At 44.7% G+C, this 22644-nt stretch overlaps 1 protein-coding gene across 2 annotated transcripts in view; it reads right to left on the minus strand.

Moving 5' to 3' along the window:
- The window catches only part of PIGL (phosphatidylinositol glycan anchor biosynthesis class L), a 61034-nt gene that overhangs the window by 2333 nt on the left and 36057 nt on the right, over positions 1-22644 (minus strand). Inside the window, exons 4-7 of one of the 2 annotated variants that reach the window (XM_063341411.1) lie at positions 19965-20155; positions 19046-19136; positions 12225-12292; positions 4427-4458 (exon numbers count right to left, since the gene is read on the minus strand). In XM_063341411.1, coding sequence (XP_063197481.1) covers positions 4427-4458; positions 12225-12292; positions 19046-19136; positions 19965-20155 — 382 coding nt within the window. The remainder of the gene's footprint in view (positions 1-4426; positions 4459-12224; positions 12293-19045; positions 19137-19964; positions 20156-22644) is intronic. The other variant, XM_063341412.1, reaches the window with a different exon arrangement.

Raw genomic sequence — 22644 nt, forward strand, 5'->3', positions numbered from 1 at the left:
TGCTCATGTCTAATAATGCTTGAGCTGTTATGTCCTCAGCACAAAGCAAACTTTGCTCAAATAACCTCTGGGCTCTAAAATGTAGGGAGGACTTGTGTCCTTCTAAGGGAAAAGACGCTCTAGGACAGGGGCAGAACCAAACATCTTTTCTGAAAAGAGCAACTATGTGAGGTGGGTTTCTGTAAGAGAGGTGATGATGCCTCTGCTAGGAGCCCTCTGTGCAGATCTGCAAAGGAATCTCATCCCATGAGGATCTCAACAGCCAACCTGCTGCTAACTTCCCTACTCCGGACGTTTGGTAGATCCTTCAGTCTAGACTCTATCAAGTATGAGATAGAAAAGCAAAAGTTGCAGCTCTTATGCTGAATTAGTTTCCTGGAGACACAAGGGAAGAAGCCCCCAAAAGTCTCCAAGGTAGAGCACGGTACTCGAACAAACAGCATGCATGGGATGGTCCTCCACAAATCCACTCACAAGTGATTTGTGTCCCCTGCCTCTTCCCAGCGACACTAACTCATTTCACTGCAAAGAAACGTCTCGCTTTTATTCCAACCAAAGCCTGCAGGACATGGCAGCCCTGACGGACTCCCTGCAGCACATCTCCAGGATCTTTCAATTCCTTTCTTTCTTCTCTCTCCTTCAAGAGAAGGCTGTACAATTTGTTCCAACTTTTCAATAGCCTTTTCCACTCTCAAAACCAAAACTGGTTACTCTTCTTTTCAGTACCACAGAAGGCTCCAGGACCATGCTCCCCTTCCAGTTCTCTTGCTGCCCTGATCCCGGGACACGACTCTCCAGCAGGGCGGACCGAGCATTCAGAGGAGATATTTTCTCCTGCTGTGGGCAGCAATGGGCAGGGTTAGAGGCCTCAAGGGAAATCACCGTCACTTCCATCTAGACAAACGCTGAAATAAGTCTGTGCTGTGCCGGAAACTGGAGGAAAAGCTCTCCTGAAGCTCACGGACGCTCGCTGCGGGCCCGGCCTGCCAGGAGATGGCGGTGTCCGCCAGCTGCCGAGGGAGCCGGGACCCACCGCCCGCTCCCCTGCCGGCAGCGCCCTGCCCGGGCCGCCCAGGTTAGGGTCACTTTTGTCACTCTCCTGTCTTGTCTTAACTGTGTCAGTTCTGTGCCGTGTCCCTGCTCCCGTCCTGCTGCAGCCTCAGCCATCCAACCCTTGCAAGGTCACCGTGCCCGTCCCCGCAGAGCAGCAGCTGTGCAATGCCATCTGGAAGGACCGATGGCTCTGCCAAGCTCCCCGCAGAGAGTCTCCCTTGGACGTGTGGGAATGCAGGCAGCTGTGTGACCAGCATGGCCCGTGCCACTTCCTGACGGCCAGCCTGAGCCCCCCTCTCACTCAAGGTCCACCTTGACGAGTGACAGACGGAGCAGTTGCTGTTTAGCTGCCATAAGGTTTCGGCTTGCTGTTGCAAAGGATGCTCTGCTGTGACAAGTGTTGCAGTCACACACAGAACTGCCCTGACAGCTCTGTTACTCCCATTAAAGACACTTCTTGTTTCCAACTAGCAAACTTGGAAGCAAACATGATGTGCCATGAGTAGGGGAACTACTTTTCCACCCGTTCTGTGCAGCGATCTCTGGTCTGCTCAGCAGGCCCCATCTGCTGGTGGGTATTTTCAGGGAAAAGAGTTAGTACAGAGCTGCACTACGGCACAGCAGAGGAAAGGAATAGCTATGGATCCCCTTGCTCTTGTAGGCAGCATTCCCACTGGCCACCCATTTGCTTTTCGATGGTTACTGGGGAGGACAGGGCTAGAGCCAACATGGGGCAATGGGTCTTTCCTTTCCTGGATGGTTGTTAATGGGCCCTGGCAGTGCCACCTGAATTCCTACTTGCAATGATGGGAAGAGAGGCCTGCTGTAGGGTTATCCGCCACCAATCTCTGAAGCCTGGGCTGCTCTGGTAACAAAGTATTCCTCACTTGTTTTTTTCCTCTAAGAAATATTCATTCATGCGGCAATTATACCCTTTTGTTCCCCAAAGCTCAGCAATAAGTGCTCAAAACAACTGCAAGGGATTTCAGTATTGATCAGTCTGACCTCCTGGGCCCCCATCCGTCAGGTCAGGCAAAGCAGCGGCATTCAAGCCTCACAAAATGAAGGGCACTGTAAGAGTCTCCTGTGTCAGTGATATGACAAGGATCTCCACGTGCTGACAGCAAAGGCTGCTCCGCATGGGAACGTGAGATGAAATGAAGCAGGGAAGGAATGTACAGTCCAGGGAGAGATGGAAAAGCGTTCAGAGAAACAGGCTGCTCCCTGCCAAGCAGGGTAGGAGAAGCACTGCCATTGATGAGTCTACTCCTATGACACCAGCAGGTGAAGCTTTTCCGAGCCTGTTGTGACTGTGACCTGGGCAGGATGGGATTAACAGTGTAATACAACTCTCTAGGTTGGCAGAAAGGGCAAGATCAATATAGCTAGTGGATTAGGCCTAGAATAGAAGTGTGTGAAGCCTTGCAGCCTGTTCAGCTTGGCTTTCTACTTCCAAATCACTTATGCAGCAAGTATGCCTAGAATGAGAAGATTATTAGCAGATCTGTGTGTACGAAAGGCTTGCGCTGCTCCTGACAGACGTTAGCACACCAATTCTTTCGGAAGAGCCCTGGTTATAGCTGGATGGGGCCAGTAGCAGGGGTGGATGCATATCCAGCAGCTGTTTCAGCTTCTTGAAACAAATCTATGTGCTTCTGCCTGGGCCGGAGAACTTGATTACAGATTATAAAAAGCCTGTTGTGTTTATGCTGGCTAAAGGCATTAGAAAGCAAAGCAGGATATTTAGGGTGCTCATTTGCATATCACTGAGGCAATGCAAGGCTTAGCTGGCTTTTGCATTTGCAGAGAGTTTTTCTGTGGATTCCCGGATCACATGGGCTTATACAAGTTCACCCACAAATAGTTCCTCTTACCAACGGGAAAGCAGCACATTTCCATGGTTGAACATGCCTTTCAGCTCTATCCAGACAGCCTCAATCCCAGCATCACTCTTGTTTCATTAAGTCCCTCTGATGCACAGCCCTGCACGCCTGCCAGATCAAATTATAAATACTGGGAATTTCAATGAGACTGGAACTATATTTGGAAAGGCTTAGCGTAAGCAGCAGCATGGGAGCTCCCCGTTCCTTTGGTGTTTGTAGGTCATGTCAGATGTGATGTAATCAGAGCAGCAAGGCTTTCATATAGCTTCAGGAGTCTCTTGATGCTGCTAGAGAAATGGAAATGTTGTCTATACGTGGGTCTGTTTCAAACCTGGACCAATTTGAGGCACAGCCCATATTCAGGACCATAGCGTATCTAACAAACCTGCATTAGCAGCACGTGAAGGTGGCTCAGTCTAGAGAAGGCCTGACATCTAGCAGTGACATCTACCACTGCAGTTCCTTGTTCTTTCTCTGTACTGCACACAGCACACACACAGCTCTTTATTGCATCCCAAAGCTGAACAAAGAAAAGGTGCTAGGAAGGAAGCTGGCATTAATACTCCTCTTTCATAGATGGGGGAATTGAAGAGACTAGAGTCAGAACTTAGTAAAAGGACATTCTGCCATCTTGGCTCATGCTCTCTCCATCAGATCTTGGCCTGCAACTTGCTGCTAGCAGGGAATTAAAACTGATTTGCTGTGACACATTCAAATCCTACAATGAGTTGGGAATTAGCATTAAAGAAACACAGTCCGGGTGACTGCTGAGGGAGCAGGAGGTTCACTACGTGGGCCTGGTTGAGCCACCTTCCTATGTTCTGTCCTTCCACAGAGTTGTCCCTGGGTCAGGCACTGTTTACTAGAGATAAGGGCTGCAGATCTACATGGGGACACCAGCTAGAAAAGGGGTTCAGGAGCAACCTGCTTCTGTACTTTGCTTCTTTTTCCTACTTGTACAGGTAGCTTCTCAGAGACACTCGCTCATTTACAGGTGAAAGAAGCCGCTCCAAAAATTTGTTGTGCCAGTACAGATTTCAGATACCCTTCCCATACTGACCACATTTTGATGGAAGCTTGGCTTGGTACATGCAACCATTTTTGTCTGAGCTGGTAATGGTTTCTGAGGTCCTTGTCAAAAAAAAAAAAAAAAAAAAAAAGGCTTCTAAGAAAGATGTGACCAAAAACTCTGGGACTGATCTGAGAGACCTGGAAATAGCACTCACATTCACATCAGACAGCAAGAGGCACAGGCCAGACACTGAATCACACCACCAAGACAGGACAACCCCAAAGGACAGAGAAAAGTGACTGTAGAGAAGCCTGAGCTGGTAAAAAACTGCAGGGAGATAAAAGGGCAAGCAAGAGTTCAGCTGCGGGTTTCATTTGCATTGCAAATAGCGGTGAGTTAGGCAGATGAAACCCCGGACAGAACATTCATGTAAACGATTGCCTAATGCCTGCAGGGTCATGGATGTAATGTGACATACCTTCAGGTAACTTCCGCTTTGAATGCAGGTACCTGCGAATGAAAAGATACATGGGGGTAAACACACAATGAAGTTATTAAAATCCTGATTTCACAAGCATAAACTCTGGACTCTAAATCAGCCCTTCTCTCTTAAAGCACACACACATTTACAATGGCTAATCTTACAAGAAAGTTCAGGAGCCAACACTAGATGCACATGTCAGGCAGTGGTAAGCCTCATTCCCCGCACAATTCTGCCATTACCTTCCTCATCCTGGCTGCTGCGACACAGCACAAATAATCTCCATAAATCCAACTCGCTCTCCAACTTCTCGTATTGCATTAAGGGAAACTGCAAGAGGCTGCCAAAGGCTATTCGCCCCCAAGAGCACTGGCTCTTTAAAGCCTTGTGTCTGCTGACCAGGACTCAGCGGCAGCTCCCATTTGGAAACCAGATTCTTTCTTTCTAACCCATGCTGGCACTGGGACATCTGAGAAGCTGCTCCGACATTTTGCTCGCTAAGACTTTGATCCCTTCATGACTTCGTCCTGGGAAATCTCTGTAGCAAAAACGCGTCCCTCAGAAACAGAATGAGGGGACCAGCGCAGGAGATGTGAACAGTGATGGTAATCCCATCAAGAAGTGTAAGCAAATGATCCTGATATGGTGAAGGCATCAGAGGGTATTAGCTTCAATTCCTTTTTAATTCTCTTGTTTTTCCTGTTCTAGCCTGTGGTTTGTGGCTTCAGAGCACTTCTGCTCACATCACCATTTGCATCGCCTCCAGATTTGGCCCATCACAGGGATGGGAGGAAGCAGGTCTCCAGCAGATGGCACTCAGAGCTGTCCCACACCCAGGCTTGCTCTTCCATAAGAAAAAAAAATCCAAACAATGGAACATTTGCCAAAAGGAGAAAGGAAATAAAAAAGAAAAGTTATTTAACCCTGTGTAATATTTAAAGAGATTGTTATCATCTTCTAGTGGTGTATTTAACGAAGGACAGTGTGACAGTTCATATGCAAATCAACCAGGATAAAACATACATTACATGTAAACTGTTATGTTTCTCCAGTCACTTTCAAACTAGGATTATCTCTGGCTATTGGTTAAGTTCAAGGAAAAGGATTAGCTACACAGGCGTAGACAAAATAGGAAGCACGGAGTAATGAATACCCAAAGCAATTCAAAGCAAAAGTCAAGCCAGAAATGCAGGTCATGGCAGAACTCAAACAGCCATCAGAAGACATATGCTTTAAATAGATTCTCCTGCCAATGGTCTCCTCTTCTCCAGAGCCAAAGATCTGCAAGCAATACCATTTTCGACTAAACAATGGCCTTGTAATACTAACTTGGCCACCTTCTACCCTGCTACTCAAGTCCTACTGTTCTGACAAAGATTGTTAAATGTTGCCTTGTAAACATTACCAGCATTTTTTGGGGGCGGGGAGGAAGGTTTAAGCGTCTCCATTAATGTCTGCTCTGCTCTTCTGCCAGAGGTTTCTTCCCTCCCCAGCCAGAATCTGGCCACCCAAAGAAGTGATCTGGCACTTGGTAAAGCTAGCAGGGTGGGAACTTCTTAAAACAGGCTTGGAGAGATAGAGCAGCGAGTGGTTGTGAAATTTGGCTAACTATCCGAAGTCCTAGTGTCTGTTCTGGGTGTGCTGCTCTGCCATAGAGGGACCTTCAAAGCACTAACTGACAGCAAATTAAAGGATGTGAAGAGCTGCTCCAAGAGTGAACTAATAATAACCATTCCTGGCCACCAGAAACAGAAGCAAGGAGAGAACCAGTTCACATGGAAACATTTCAGCAGGAGCAGAGAGCATCTTTAGCACGGAAGGAAAGTTTGATTTGGCAGCAAATTAAGGAGTTTGTGCTTGTGTAAAGGTTCCAGGAGACACAAACTGTATTCTGGTTACTGAAAGGTCCTCAAGGCTGATGCCAGGCAGACCTGAGACTGATCGGGAATAACAGGCACGAAGAAACAGATTCTCTCCTTCTCCTTTTTGTCCTGAGCCAAATGCTTCAGCAGGGCTCCGTGCAGAGCTCTGGGAATGGGCTCCACCCAGCTGTAATGCTGCAGAGGAATTGCAGCCTTGCTCGTTTGTGTTTCTCAGGCAAGAGATGGCAATGAACTGTGGTTGCAGAGAGAGAGCGAGAGAAAGAAACACAAAACTCTACCTCCCGCACACGTTCATAAAACTAGCCAATCCTCTCCCAAATCAATCTTCTCGCTCCCATCTCCACCCTGCTGGAGCTGTCTCTGTGGGACACTTCCAAGTAGGGGAGAGGTTGCAGCTCTCCGTTGTTGCCATTTTGGGAATGTTGTTTTATAGATTGGGCTTGCTGTGGTTTGGGTGAAATGAAAGAGTTTGGCATAAAATCTCAAAAATTCAAACACAAACAAGCTCTTTTTCAGGAGCTTTTTCCATGTGTTTTTTTCCAGAGAGACTTTTTATAAATTCTTTTTAAACATGAAGTGATCTAAGGTGGCTTGTTCCCACCCACCCACAAGTGCCAGAGGCCAGCTGATTACAGGGCACCTCTCACGGGACCCTCTTTATGATGCCTGTAGTACATTCAGATCCACATCTGAAGGAAAGCGAGACCCTCTGCAAAGAAGAACTTCAAAAGGCTGTGAAATGTCTGAAGGCATCCACCATTTCTGCATTTCCCTGGGGTAAAAGCAGGACGGACGCCCTGGTGGGTGGATTTCAGTTTTGGTGGTGTTCTGTTTGATGAGAAATTGTTCATTGAAATCAATGACTTCACTCTCCAAATAGCCTCCCGTGCCAAAGGCAAAACCCTTCACTGAACTGACTGCGCTGGCTGCTGTAGAACACTGGGGAAATACAATTTTGAAGAGCATGGCAAAGAATGGATATCTTAAAGATGTGTTGGGGCTCCATTTAGAACCCTAACCTTTAATCTGCCCAATTAATCTGGTGAAACAGATGTGAAGAAGGAAGAACAGCCAGTCTCCTAGGAATCACAGAGATATTAGAAGGATATACTTGCCAGATGTTGGATGTTTGCTATCTGGAACGCCTCCTCCCTCCCTAACCGGACTTTCTGGCTCCACTTCCATGCACCCTGAACTACACCATGTAGCAACATGCAGTTTGTAAAACACTGTTCAGGCACTCTGTACTCACGTGTATTGCAGTGGCAAAAGATGCTTCTGCCAGTCAGAAAAAAAGGTGTCGATGCAGAGATCTTCCAGTTGACAGAGCTACTCTGTGGCTCTGTGCTTTGGTCCCTGCACTGTCTGGGAGAAGAATGTGCAGTGTCACTGCCCCACTCACGCTGCTAGCAGCCTAGCGATGCTGGGGAGGACATTCCTTGAGGTTGTTTCTTTGGGAAAAAAAAAACTTCTTTGGGGGGGAATCCCTGCAATGCTGGTGCCCTGTGCTCAGCTTTATGCTAATGGCTCTCAACAGTATCATGGAAGGGCACTGGGATGAATAAACTTAGTTTAAGGAAGGATGGAGCAGGGGGGAAGGAATGAGATAAAATCTAGGAAAACATATCCAGCTATGGGATGTGTGCCAGGCATGGGGCAGAGTCCTCTGAAGGGATGGGGCAGAGTCTCAAAGGGTAAACAGAGGAGGCCAATTCTGCTTTAACCTTATGGGGGCAGTCTGGGTGCAATCACAGCCACCACTCATAAAAGTTCCCCCTGGGACATTTAAGATCGGTAAAACAAAACACCAGAAGTGAGCTGGACTGTGAAAGGACAGGCTGAGACATAAGATACTGGAACCTGTCATTTCTTCAACACTCTTCTTTATATTGCAGGGAACACAGAACTCCTGTAGGGACTAAACAATCCCAAACAAACACACCAGTGACACAGGAAATCCTTTTCCAAGATGGAGCAAATAATAACCAGTTTTGAAAAAATGATTTTCTGGGAAAAGGCAAGGGAAATACAAAACAGCACCCTGCTTTGAAAACATAAATGAGATGCCACTCATTTGAAATGCATGGGCTCCTTAAAAGGAGTGAGAGATGAGAGTCCCATTTCAGCCCCACGCTGGAAGAAATCATCAAATAAAGATGGTAGATGGGACACCATTCACTATCATCAGGCTAATCACCCAAGAAACAGCTTCCTTCCTGCTAAATACGTCCTTAAAGACTTGGCCTTGGAAATTCAATACAAGCAGAACTGTGATTTGTAGGGATGTAATACAGTTGGTGGCTTTTGAGAACTGTATCCACAGAGTCTGTGGGATTTGTCTGGACAATGCACTCTTCTTTGTTTCGATATACTTATTTGAAACTGGCATTTAATCAGTCCTCCTCTTTCAGGGAGCCTCAGTACAACCCTTCTGCACAATGCTATGTCCCATGGCATTCATAACTGGGGCATTCAATAGTCAGGCTGTGACATGTAAGTGCAACAAGGCATCGGTGGCACTCAGGCTGCATCATAATCAACTCAAGAGTGATAAAGCACTAAGCTCCCAAATATCACCTCTGCACAGTCTCATTTACAACCTACCACTGAGTTGGCGAATGTTAAGAAACATCCTGCAGGACTGAGAGGTGTTTTTCCAAATGCAATTGATGAGAATAGCCTAAGCTAATGATTCTTTGATGTAGTTTTTTATATAGCATCATTGATATAAGTTTTATGGATGCAGTTGCTATAACAACATAATGCACAGTGGTTAAATATAGCAGCTCCTATTTTCCACTCAGTTTGCTCTGCCCTAAGCTGCAAGGACTATTCTTTTCTGTTCTAGCTGGGATGAAATGGATTTGATAGCTTGCTGAAGAAAAGAAGTGGTACAGTCCTTCCCCCCCGCCTCAAAGGCCATTCCTCTCCACCCTAAGCAAGCCAGCAAACAACAAAACTAACAGCCTCCCATTTGCTAGGCTACTGCGCAAGAGGGCTTGTTTAAAATCAAAATGCACAATGACTCATGCAAAACTAAACCACCTCAATATTACATGCGATCTCAGTGCAAACACTGTCATTTCAAAGTGCAGGAAAGAGGTTCTCAAATATTCCTGTCACATAGTATTTACCATGCTTATTACTGTAGTGCCTAGTGACTGGTCAAATGCTGAGAGGGGAATAAAGTGACCCTGATGTCACCGAAGACCTGCTCTTCCTTGTGGACACACGTACAGAATCCTGCCTCTTGGCCACAGGGAAAGCTCCTGTTTTGGGGGATAAGAGAGAATGTTGTTGACAAATCAAGGCGATGGGGAAAGAAGCAGAGATACAGAGGATTGCTTCCAATTCTCCCTTCTTTGCTACAGCGTGATTTTCTTGGTTTTGGGTTGGGTTTTTTTTTTCCGTCTGGAAGCCAGAACTGAAATACTCCCAGGGGAGACTGAAATCAAATAGCAATTTGTGTTCCTCTCCCATCCTGTTTTTTCTTATTTTTCCCTTGCAGAGAACAAATCCACCCTCAAACCTTGGCATTTCACAGTTCCTCCCAGATCTGAAGCCTAGACACATAGCAGCAGCTGGACTTCCTGCAAGCTGTCAGGAGGAAGGTTACTGCAAGGGGGAGGGCACATTTCTTCTGAATAGTTCCTGCTCCTTTGAACATAACCTGTTTCACACACTAGAAAGAATATTTATGCCCTTAGCAGATAATACTGAGCATCTGCTCAGCTACAACCATTTCCCGAACTGTTTTGTTCCTTGAAGCTGTTCAATAATTTGTACCTCCTGAAGCAAGGAGTTGTGGGATGGGTCACACAGCCTGTTCTACCCCTGCTCGTGCAGCAAGTACTCTCTTAGGCAGCAGGCATAAGTCTATCTATCTCCCACAGACTGTGAGCACTCACAAGAGCTGAGGATCACTGCACCAGCCCTCTGCTTCATCTTTTCCACTTACAGCTACAGTGGAGGCAGAATCCTGCAGATCTTGTTTAAAGGTGGTTAATAAATACATTGCACGTGACACCTGGAGGGGAGAGTTCATTTGCCTTTTTCTTGCCATGTAGCACTGGGGCCCCAGGGGCAGCAACCGCTGCTCTGCAAAGCCCTGCTGGCAGGGAGGTACGTGAGAAGCCTCAGCATATGCTCCCAGCGCTGCCTGTACTAGCCAATATGTAAGAACTCATCAGGGCACTGAAAATCAGGAGTGATACAGTCACGCTCTACTTCCTCCATGACACAAACTGAAAAATAATGAGGGCAAGCAAGCCACTAAAAATAAACTTAACCTTTCAGTGGCCACAGCATCACTCCTGCCGCATGTAGATGACTCGGCCACCATGCTTATTTCTGCTGATTCAGGACTGGAAGAGAGACAAGACACAAACCAGCCCTTAGTTAATGAGAGCTGCTTATACTCTGGTGTCCCTATCAGCATGTATCTCATCAACCCAGGGCAACTGTAGGCTAAGGACTAATGCAAAGGTCTGAGTTCAAGGGGCTTGGAGATAATTAATACTTCCTAGTAACATACTCTGAGATGAGAAGAGGGTTAACATCCCCACTGCACACACAGGAAACCTAAAGCACGAAGGTGGGAAAGGGATTTTTGCACAGCCACAAAGCGAGACAACAGTAGAGCTGGGATCAAAATCGAGAGTATTCCTCAACTTTCTCATGCATAATTCAGCTGCTAGCTTGTTTTCCCTGTTTCTTTTCAGGATGTAGGGGGACACCTAACAATTTGCCCTCCGCTCCTATTTGCAGGCCCGTTCAGTAATTGACTGAGCAAACAGAGGTCCAGGCAGCTGGAAGCTCTCTAGTCCCTCTGTGCCAATGGTGTGAGCATCGGTCATCAACCTCTGTTCCTCACTCACTCCTCAAATAACACTGTGCCGGAAAGCATCTCCCCACTTAGCCCAAACACACTGTTTGCTTTAACTCCACCCCCCTTTCAGAAGTTGCTGGGAAAAGCCATGATCCCCTCTAGCACTGAATTCCAGCCATCAGATAGCATCAAAGACTCGCAGCATCTTCCCAGAGGAGCTCAGTAGGTCACAACACGGGTTCTGTGGCACTGTAGCTTTCTCTAGGCAAGCGAGAAAGGCAAATCACTGTGATGTTGTTAGCAAGGAGAGCAATTTGAATCGCACAGATGATTCAGAAAACAAATGGGTGCTAAAAAGACACGGTATAATTGCAGAGAGTTCTTCTCATGCCTGGGAAAGGCAGGGAAAGCTCTGGAAGAGATCTCTTTAGGACACAATGAGGTCTGAATGAGCAAAGGGTTAAAATAAAATACAGTAGCTGCCTTGCCAGCAATACGTGGGTGATTTTAATACAAGGGATTTTTGTCTTGCAACCATCTCACATCAAAGCACAGAGACAGAGGTTCTCGGAACGTAAAGAATAATGTGGTGAAGGAACGAATTGACTTAGGAATAGTGGTAAATAGGGACAGCTCCAGTGAGAGAGCAATGTCCTTGGGTCAGAGAGGTAAATTCAGGTACCCGGACGGGATGGCAACATGCTCTGGAACAACACTGCAAACTTTCCAAAATCCAACTACCGCAAGCTCAGGCATCAGCTGTTCACACGCTCTCCTCAAACTAGAGGTGCAAAGTGATCTGTGGCATATTTTAGTGTGATCGAGAACAGGAAGGGCAAAGAGGGCCCAGTGAAAGGGAGACTGGCAAAGCACCAGCAGACGGAATAATAAAGGATGCTGTAAGTCATTTACAGAGCTGTGAGAGTTTCTCCAAACAGTACCTTGTCCCATAGCCTGGCACTCAGTTATATCAGTGAAGTTAATACCGCTTTTGGCTCTAGCTATTCGTTTTCTGCTTACACACAACCACGTTCACTCTGTACCACATAGTGAGGCATTCGGTGAAGTGTGCAGAACACTGTACCTTAAAGCAGTGTAAAGAGAAATGTGGTTGGCATGACCACTCACTCCTCCCGCATCAAAGGTTACCACCTGCAATAAAACCAGAAAACAATAATCGTTTTGAAGAAGGAGAATGTGCAGTTACCAACTTTGACATCTAACACAGCATTGTCCCAGCCCATTTTATCTAAAGAGTTGGTTTTGTGTTACACAATGAGGCCTTGTGTGTGAACTCATGCTACAGAAACACAAAACAAACAAGACACTCTGGAACTAGATGACTACACAGTCTAACAGCTTGAACAACAGAAGGATGACAAATATTGTGTTCCTACTGGCAGGATGCACTTGTTACTTATTACAGGGCCAAAAGGTTACTTTCAGAGTGATCTGTGGCAAACTTGTTCCTGACCCAAGAGGTCCAGCTCTATGAATCACTCTCTCCTGGATCTGAGAACATACTAGAATGCCTGCGGATGACGGGGTGAAATTATAGTTTGTTGTACTGTGAATCAGGACATATTGCTTTAACAAGAGCAACACAATCACATACTGCTGTCCTGACTGTAAAGAGGCTTCATCACAGGATAACACGGTGATAAAATAATCTGATATGAGAACAAGCCTTTTTGAAGAATTAGCTGACTGCATTTTTTGTACAACCAAGTCAGGCTTTTTGCTGAATGAGAAGATCATATTGTTTATTGCTTCTCTGCAGGGGGAAATGGGAACTTTGTAATGCAGAAGTAATGTGTGAACACAGCACTAACAAGTCACCGTCCAAAGCACAGAATACTCTTGGCTCCCTGCCCTCAGACCTACCAATAACATGTCAGGGGTGAAGGATCCACCCTATGGGCTCACTGCACAGTACTGTGGAGCAGGTACTTAAAGGCTCCTGATTCCAACCTAGAAGACAAACTGGCAGTGCAAAGTGTGTGTGCACTGATAGGCTTTCCAGATGGTGGAAGTGACCGTCCTTGGACAGTTTAAAGTTAGTTTTTTTGCTGTGGGAGAAGCCAGGCAGCAGAGCTCTCCACAGCTCCCTTCTCTGTGACCAGGAAGAAATCATAACCTCCCCACATTTCAATCAATGTCTGCTTCCTTGCCAGCTTGTTCTCTCTTCAGGGAAGGAAATGCTACTGCCTCACTTACTCACCACAGCTCCTTTCTCAAAATCTATTTTATATGCAGGGCCTGAAGTACTGGGGTAAAGATCAAGGGAAGATCAAAAGCCACCCTGCCCGTCCTGCAACTTGCTACTCCACCCTCCAGCAGGAGAGGCCCTCTCAAACACAGGGGATATTGTGTAAAGAGGGAGAGGAAACACAAAGACAGTGATAAGAAATACTTCAAAAACCACAAACTCCAGAGAAGCCTGCTTATAAACACATCCACCCAGTACAAATCCACAGTTAGACTTTCCACTTTGCCCAGTGGCTGTAATAATGCTGCCACCAAGCAGCGGGTTATTCATTGCTGGCAGGAAGTTGTGGGACCCAACTTGGTTTCGTTCAGGTACAAAGAGGCCTTTTCTGGTCAGCCCCCATATAGCCTATACAAGGAGAAAAATGTCTTTGGCTATGGCTGCTTTTGCTGTCCATCAGCATTACCTGAGCGGCTCTCTGCAGGGACGGCGCAGGCTGGCATGGTGTTAAGCCCTCCCTGAGGATATCAGCTTTTGTAGTAGCTCATCTGGGAAAGACATTATTAAATTCTGTACAGCTCAGGGAATGAGCTGTATTTTTATCTGTATTTTACAGATAAGAGAAAACATGCTCTGATGTCACTCCTACCTAGAGTGGCACTTTCCTATGATGACAATGTACCCCACTCACTGCAGGCAGAATAAATTCTTATGCATGTGAATAACAGTGTGAGTCTGCTAAGGGCTGGACTTGCACTAAACCCTTTTACTAAATGGTGACAGGGAGAGGGTTTGTCTTTTGCGCCTGGTCATTGGCTTTTATGCGACCCGAACAAACATAACATTTTTAAGACTACTACCCTGCTGTCAAATGTGGTCGAAATTAGCCAATGGGCTCTGAAGTCTTTTGAAACATGCATGTGCACATACATATAAATACAATTGCATTACTCTTGTTTCCTAAGGAAACCAAGCTAAAAACCCCAGGCAAGCCAAAACACACATTTTTCCTTCTATGGAAGGTACATGAGAACAAACCAGAAGATTGAGATAAGAGACGATAGTGAGCAGACTAAATAAGCTAATCGTTGTTTTGAGAAAACTGGCTCAGGCCAACTGTGGAAGCACAAGGCTGGGTTAGGAAATATTCTTGACGTGGAAATTATCGGTTCAGAAACACCTTTGGAGGTTTTTCTTCTCCACATCTGTTTTGAAATAGGAGCTGCTGTTCTTAGTGCTGCTGGGCTTACGTAACTTCCGAACTAGCTAAAGAGACTGCAGAGAGTTAATTCTCAACTGATATTGTCTAATTAACTGTTAGGACATTGCACCTGAATTGCCTGTCTCTTCAAATATACAAATTTCTAAGTACAATTCCTAAGGTAGCTGCACACTGACCTGGCCACGGTGGCATTCACTCTATCTGCAAAGAGACCACCTTTGGAATATTGGTTCCTCACCTTTAGAGATCCCTCCCAGAACACAGGCTGGCTCTGACACAGTAGTGATGTCCCACCTACCCAGTACGTAGCTTCTAGGTCTGTTGTCTAAACAGGGCACTGATTCCACAGCATCACTGTGCTGCTCGTGACTTAAAGCAGGCAGCAATCACATGGAAATATATTCCTCTGGCTTCAGGGATCCATTTCATTGATAACAAATCCGAATTTCTTTCTCATGTGCTGAAGATAATTTTCACACGGGAGCATCTGCTGCTTCTACATAGAGCAGCTAGCTGGTGTGCTTGCTTTTAACAACTAAGCTGAACCAGGCTGATGATGAAATCAAGCAAACAATCAGGGCAGGATGAGAAAACCTGAACATCTTGAAACCGTCTGGGTTAAAAACAGGCTCAGCCAGTTCTGGGAGCAAAAGGCTGGGATAGGAAATATACTTGATGTGGAAATTATTGCTCAATGAAATCTTTAGGGCAAGAGGGAGTTCCCTCCCCACACCTGTTCTGAAATGGGAGCTGCTGCTGTTGGTGTTGCTGGGTTTTCTTCTGGGTGACCTTGGTATTCAGGAAATGGAACTTTCACTAGGGGAAGCCAGAGCAACAGCCAAGACAAACAGGTCCAGAAATCCCTTCCGGAGGGGGGAGAGCACAGAGGAAATTACTCAATTACTAGCAGAAGAGAAAACTCCTGAGAGGTCTGGAGTCCATACTCCCTCTACACACCATGTGCATTGGAGGAAAAAAGCACTCAAAGCTGTGGGTCTCCCTCACTCCTTCTGGCGTCATCCAGTGCTTCAAACAGAGCACACATCTGCTCAAGTAGACTGGTGGGGATAGAAAGGTCTCTTTCCTTTTTATGAAAGGACATCCCATAAAATGCCATAGCAAGGAACTCCATTTCTAATGGCCTTCCTTTGAGCATCATTTCATAGGCCTGACTCACACTTGCTGAGGCCAGTGACATTCAAACCCCCTTTGAGTCTCTTGTGTGTTTGGAGATGTCTCTTGTTGCTATTACATCAGAGAAGCTAAAGGTTAAAAAGAATGAACTGTATGAAAAAGGAAAAATCTAATCATGATCAACATTCCAGCATCTACTAGGTTTAAGCTGCAAGTGTGTATGTCACGCACCAGCTCTTAGAATGAAAGGTCCTGGGGGTCTCCCACTCACGAACCCCAAAGCACACCTGAGGAGCCTGCAATGTAAGTCAGGAAGGGAGAAAAAGCGATGCCAAAGTCTGTCCCAGCTCTGTTGCCTCCTCTAGCAAACTCCACACACTGTACTCTGTATCTGGTGTTCTGCAAAAGCATTTAAAATCCTCTACAAACATCCCACATCCAAATGCTTCTGAATTTTAGGAGCGTAAAGACCAAGATCCAAAACATGAGAGCTGAACTCACCCTCACAAATATACCTCCATCTTGAATACATTTGTAGAAGGATCTGGCTTTCTAGGCTGACTTCGAGCTGACCCAAGACAACGGGACTCTGCCACGAAGAGTTGTATGGATGATGTTTCCATCAATCCATAGTGGAAAGCAGCTTGTAAGAACGTGCTATTGCTGAATTCTGCTCTTGGCACTGCATCTGCCCCAAGCACAGTCTGAATGTCACCTCCTAATCCAAACTCTGCTATCACCAAACCTGAGATCCTGAAGAGCAGGATTTCATAATCTGGAGCCTGCCTGGGGCTCACACAATACTATGTAACTTATTTTTTTCCACACTGAATACTTTCTAATCTGGATCGAGACAGACTAGCCTTGGCTGCCTCTCCCAGCAACACTGGCTTTTGCTTATAAATCCAGCAGGCAGGAAATAATTTCCCAAGTCTATAAATTAGTTTTGGCTTTGAGTACACCAACCGTTAATTTGTGTGTCTGCACTATTTAATGTAGAGCTTGGATGAAATATGTCCCTGTAGCTCTCAAAAAGATTGAGTTACTCATGGACTTCCAGGGCAACTGAAGAAACGAGTAACTATGCAATGGAACAAAACTACGCAGAACGTGGTAGGTGACTCCTTGCCTTGCAATCTTTCCTTTCAGACATGTTGTAATTGCAGCCTGTTTCTCCACTGCCAGATGACACATATGTTCTGTAAATAAAAGATACCATTGTCTATGCTATGACTATGGGGAGAACTGGGGAAAGTTTTCCCACTGGGATAGCGAAAACAATACATGTCTTCCAATCACGTTAACTCCATTAAGATAGCTTGCAGTGTTTGAAACCCTGTCAGCTTACATTTTGACAAAACTCTTTTAACATGTTAAGACAACTCTATCAATTTCAACATTACTGAAAAATAGACTCAGTTTACCTTTCAAGGCAAGGCCATTGTCTTAGGACAGCAAAGGTGCTCCCAGAGTGGCTAACAGATGGCAAGCTCTGAAGTTTTAAAATGCACAATGTTCAACAAAGGTAATTAGGTGCTTGCCTTGCTGTTGGCAAACTAGGTCTGCTCCTAAATGAATTGTATTACAGCAAAAATCTGAGACCTGTGTGATTACTTGGGACACTTAAAATAATGTAAGTTTACAGAGCAGTTCATTACCACCATCCCCAAGAAGCTGCTTCAGTTGCCTTTGGTACTGCTGGCATGTTCTGCTGCAGTAGTTTGTCCTCACTGCTGCTCAGGGAGGTACTGAGGAGAACGCAGTGGGCCCTGCCGCGGTGTTCCTCGTTACTACAGCTACACCCAACACCCGCAGCACAGCAGGGAGAGAACCAGTGATTGTGCATGTTTCTTGCTTTCAAAACCCTGCACTGTTAGCGGCAGACTCCTGCCTCCCCCAGCACAAACAGCTTGAGTTTAATTTCCTCTGAGGCAAAGATCTAACCCTTTCTAACCATCTAGAAGAAGTTCTAATGTTTTCAGAATTTCTACTGGGATTCTAGTGCGCTTGTCCTTGTGCCCCTGAGAGTCACAAACATGCAATACAAATCCTCTTGTGTTAGGAGCTTTCAGATTAGATTAAAACCTATCTATTCATGGGGCCAAAAAGGCACAAAAGGAGTTCAGGAAAACTGCATTTGCCTCTGTGCACAGCAATGAATTTCATGGAAAATTAGCCTCAGAATCAATACAAAGTTGGATGCAAGATGCTGTTTTTTGTTCTCATGGGGCTTTCATGCTACAGGAGATGTGGTTTCTGGTTCTGTGAATTGCTGAAAGGCTTTAAGAGTTTTGTGACTTTGCTTCTAATCAGTGAGTGACAGTGACATGCCCGATCACAGCAAAGTTCAGTAGAAAAGAACAGAATAGAACCTTTTCCACGCTTAGGCCCTTATTCTGGTTTTGTGGGAAAAAAACCCCAAACTACACCAGTGCTAGAAAATCTCCCCGGTTTTAATAATAATAAATAATTCTTTATTATCTCTTAATAAAGAATATTAAAATCTTCTTCAATCACAACCTATAACCCTGCTAATCTAGCTCTCTAACACACGCCTGCCAATGTACTTCAAATCTAAGCCTAAACGTAACCCTAAATCCCAGATGGGATCTCTTCATCAATGAAACGTAGCAACAGGGGCAAAATGGTTGCTTTCAACTGTAGAAAACATTTGAGGAGTTAGCAAAGCAAAATTCCTCCACTGTTCATTTCTCACTGGGAAGGAAAGCAAGATCTACAGACAGAAAAGATACATCCAAACTACACCATCATCCTTTTCCATATTTTTCAGTAGTGCAATTCCAGTTGTTCTGAAGTTCTAGCAGTTGTTTGAAGTGTTCGAAAGAGGATCAGAATGACCGTGTCTTACTTGTCAAGACATAGGACCTGTACAAATACTCACAAAAAGTCTTAAACTGCAAAACGCAAAATTGCTTTCAGGTATCACTTTAGACCTGAAATTCAGCTGGGCTTATTCAGAGCATCTTCTACAATTAACGAACCTCAAGATCTACTACAGTGAAACTTATTAGTTCCAACATATTTTGCAGTTTTTAAATAATTTGAAGCTTTTACTTCAGTGAAGGTTGGTGACAGTACAAACCAAAAGAGGCTTCATAGGATCTAGCTAGAGAAATGGATAAACATTATAAAGCAAATATTTCAAAATGAGTAAGTATACTCTCTCCCTGTCCTCAACTATTTCACAAAAACTCCAGAAGCAAAATCCTAACTTCAAAGACTTCAGAGAAAGCTTTCAGAGGGAAGGAAAAAGCCTAGAACACTAGCTCAAAAGTAATGTGGAAATTGCCAATGCTGTATGCAGAAAGTCTCACATTACCAGGTTGATGCTATTGGTTTCTATATGCTTTAGCACAAAGGCAGCGAGGAGCTGTGTGTCCCATTCAACAGCAGGATTATCCGGAAGATCCCTGAAAATGAGAAGTACAATTAGTCACTTCACTCCTGAGAACTTTATAAAGATCATGCTAGAAACGAGAGATCCGTTTATCAGAGAATGAAATCAAGATACCTTTATTTACCATACAAAACCACTAAACCTTACTTAAAGAGTCTTACAAGCTTGTATATTGGAGGGTGAAAGGGAAACAGCAGTTCCAACACCCTCCTCATAGATTTGGCAAGGTCTCCTCTTCTTCTTACCATTAAGGTAGACTTTCTGATTGCTTTACTTTAAGCAACATCTATTTTGTTCAATGATTCTTGTTCTCTATTAATGCCAAACAAATTTCTTTCTCTCTTTATTTAAAAACCCTTTTAAAACAGATTTTCCTGTAAGACTTTCCAATCGTAATCTATGGGTGAACTATATATGAAAAGTAAGAAGCAAAATCCCGCTCTCATTTATACAGGAATAACCCATTAACCTCAACCAGAGGACAATAAAGCTATAATTATATTGCATGGATTTGACAGTAGTTCTTCATCTGTTTATTTTATGCTTTGCATACCAACTGGGTATGCAAACCATACTGTGACTGAATACTCTGCCTGGGTATTTTAGATTGCAGGCTCCTAGGGGCAGGGACAACGAGCCAAATGCAAAATAACACCAGGCAGCCAAGAGAATGATTCCATATTTACACAACCGAGAGCCGAATTTGACCCCCCAGTCATTATGTTTGAATGATGCCAAGAAAACATTGCTTGCAAAGTTAAAAAGGTTATTAGTAACAATAGGATAACACACAGCTGCTAAAGACCAATAATGACATGTTAAACCGGTCTTTTTCTCAGACCTTTGCTGTCCTCTGATAGTCTGATAATTGCTGTGAGGTGGTTTAGCAGAAAAGTGACTACACGGCCTTCTCACACAGAGGCTTGGGTTTGGATCTGAACTGATCCAGCTGTTCGCTGCAGAGAGCAGAGGCGCTACCTCCCAACACTCCTCCAGCCTTGCTGACTCCCCAGACAGCAAGGACAGTAACATCTGCAACAAAACAACAGGAAAATGTCTACTTGGCACATTCCAAAGTAGAGCTCAGCCTGGCTCTTCATGAGAGGTCTTCTGGCCACAAATTTTCCCACTGCTGTTAATAGTAGTACTAGTAGGAGGAAGAGCCTAAAGTACAAACTGTCCATTATTAGCATTTCAGCCCTTGTGTTACGTACTCCTGTGCAGCACAGGCCAAAATAATGTACTATTAGAAACCCCAGCAACAAGGGAAGGCGTTTCTACATTAGTGTACACATCCTAGCTATGGTCCCTGTAGTGGTATTACAAACAACAGAAATTTTTTTTGTTGTTTGTAGTTCCTTCTCATATAGACAGCATCTTTGCCTGATGTATATAAGACATTTGAATTTCATCACAGGAAAGATTCTTTGGTTCACCTGGTGGCTGTCTCATTAACTTAACAAACCTGTACCTCACCTGCTCAAGACAAAATCTTTCACATCTCGTGTTTGAAGAGGAAGTGGCCCTGTTGACCCCGAAGGTATTACAAGTCCCACCACGTCACAGCAAGATTTAAATGGAGTGCCATTTTTAAAATTTTTAAAAATTGCTTCAACTAGAACATCCCAAGCAACATGCACACTGAGCAGAGCCTAAGTGCAAGTCTAACAGTGCTTCAGTTGTTCGAATGGTCCATTTGAGGTTATGTCAAGGTTTAATCTGATAATATTAAAGTAGCAAATTAGTCCAAAAGGGATTCTTCACTGGCCACTTACCATACAAATATCATTTCCCTTTTTGGACAGGAGTTAAATGGAGCTGTGGAGGAAGTGAAGAGTCCCATTAAAACAGGAGGGATGCTCTAACAGTGAGAGGTCAGAAAAAAAAGTAGGGCTTGGAATTTATGATGTCCAGGAGGCTTTGGCACCATAGCCACTGCACTCAGCTTTATTGGGCTGTCTCCAAAAAGGCTGCCGGGTAGTGGAGCAGGTTTTAACTAGTTTAGACAGATAAAGATCACCCTCGTTCAATGGAAATGAACAGCTGGAGGCAACGGTTTAGAATCCCTGGAAACAAAACAATCTGAAGGCATGAGCAAATTAACTCCATGAACACTGAACTGATTAAGCAGAAATATTCTGCAAAAAATTCAGCTTCTACCCACTTACTGCTGCTCATGGAGAGACCGCTCACTCCCAGTAAGGAAAAGGAACTATTTTTCTTGCGTATTTGTCAGGCACCAAAGACAGAGAAGCTGATCTTGCCAAACAAGACACACATGTACGTAAGCACATTCATAACTCATTAATACCCACGATGGCCCACTGAAGTATTCTTAGCTCATTCTGCAAACACGAAAAGTGACACACAGGTTAAATGACATGCCCAAAGTCACCCAGAGAAGTCAGTAGCAGAACTGGCAATGCATTAATCTAGATTGCTCCATTGCTCCAGGAAATTACCTTTTTTTTTTTTTTGGTAAAAGTTTGTATAATACTTTGTAAAGTTGAAAATCTAAGTGTTACCATGATAGTAGGGACCCCACAGAAAGCATGAGACCAATAACTTTCTGCCTGTGCTCTGGATATCAATAATTGGGTCCAGGTAAGGATGAAAAGGTGACTAAGAAAACCAAGTTCATATACACCCTATAGCAACGCACGCAAGACATGTTCTTAGAGGAGGTCTCTACAAGCCCTAGGAACTTTTTAGGGGCATATAAACTTTGAAAACTGCTGTGGTTCACAAAATCATCTATTTAGCACAACATATTTTTCCCAATATCATAAATCAGTCCTCACCAAACCTGAAAAGTCAACTGACTTGCTGAACTATTGAAATAAATTGCATTTGTTGTGTTTTTACCTTGAGAACTTAGTATCAGAAACATTCAGCGTTTAAATGGTTAAGTACACGCTGCCTTTTTGGCTAAGGCTGATAATGCCTCTGAGCTCAAGGTCGAAGGGCTGAGATAAAGGACTATAAAGGAGTGAAAATTAGCGCATTCCCTGGAGCAGACTGGAGCTTGTCCCAGGTTCCCACCCGCCCTCCCTGTCCTCTGCCCCAGAGAGCTCCTTGCTGCTGCTGTCAGTCAGTGCAGCAGATCAAGATATAAATCCTGCACTGGAGGGGCCTCCCAGGTCATACTGCTGGAGGGTGCTGGTGGGAAGGGAAGAGGGGTTTGGTCACTTGGCCTCATTCCCACCAGACTATTATGGTCATGAAGTGATGTTTTTGGACATTCCACATGACTGATACTGAATCCAGGTGGCTGCTTGGATGCTGCCCTTGTTGACCAGAAAAAAATAGGGAGACACAAAGAAGAAGCAAAAAAAAAAAAAAATAAACGGAATAAGGGTCCAGAAATGTTGTTTTCCCAGCTATTTTCAGTGAAAGACACTGTACAGAGAATTTATAGCTGTGCAAAGGGAACTAGAGACTGAAGAGTGAGAGAAATGGAGAACTATGGTGCTGCAGTTGCTGTAGTGTCTGCCTCTGCTCGCTGATTTCAGCAGGACCAG

Source organism: Chroicocephalus ridibundus, chromosome 7 (assembly GCF_963924245.1).
Source record: "Chroicocephalus ridibundus chromosome 7, bChrRid1.1, whole genome shotgun sequence".
Lineage (NCBI taxonomy): Eukaryota > Metazoa > Chordata > Aves > Charadriiformes > Laridae > Chroicocephalus > Chroicocephalus ridibundus.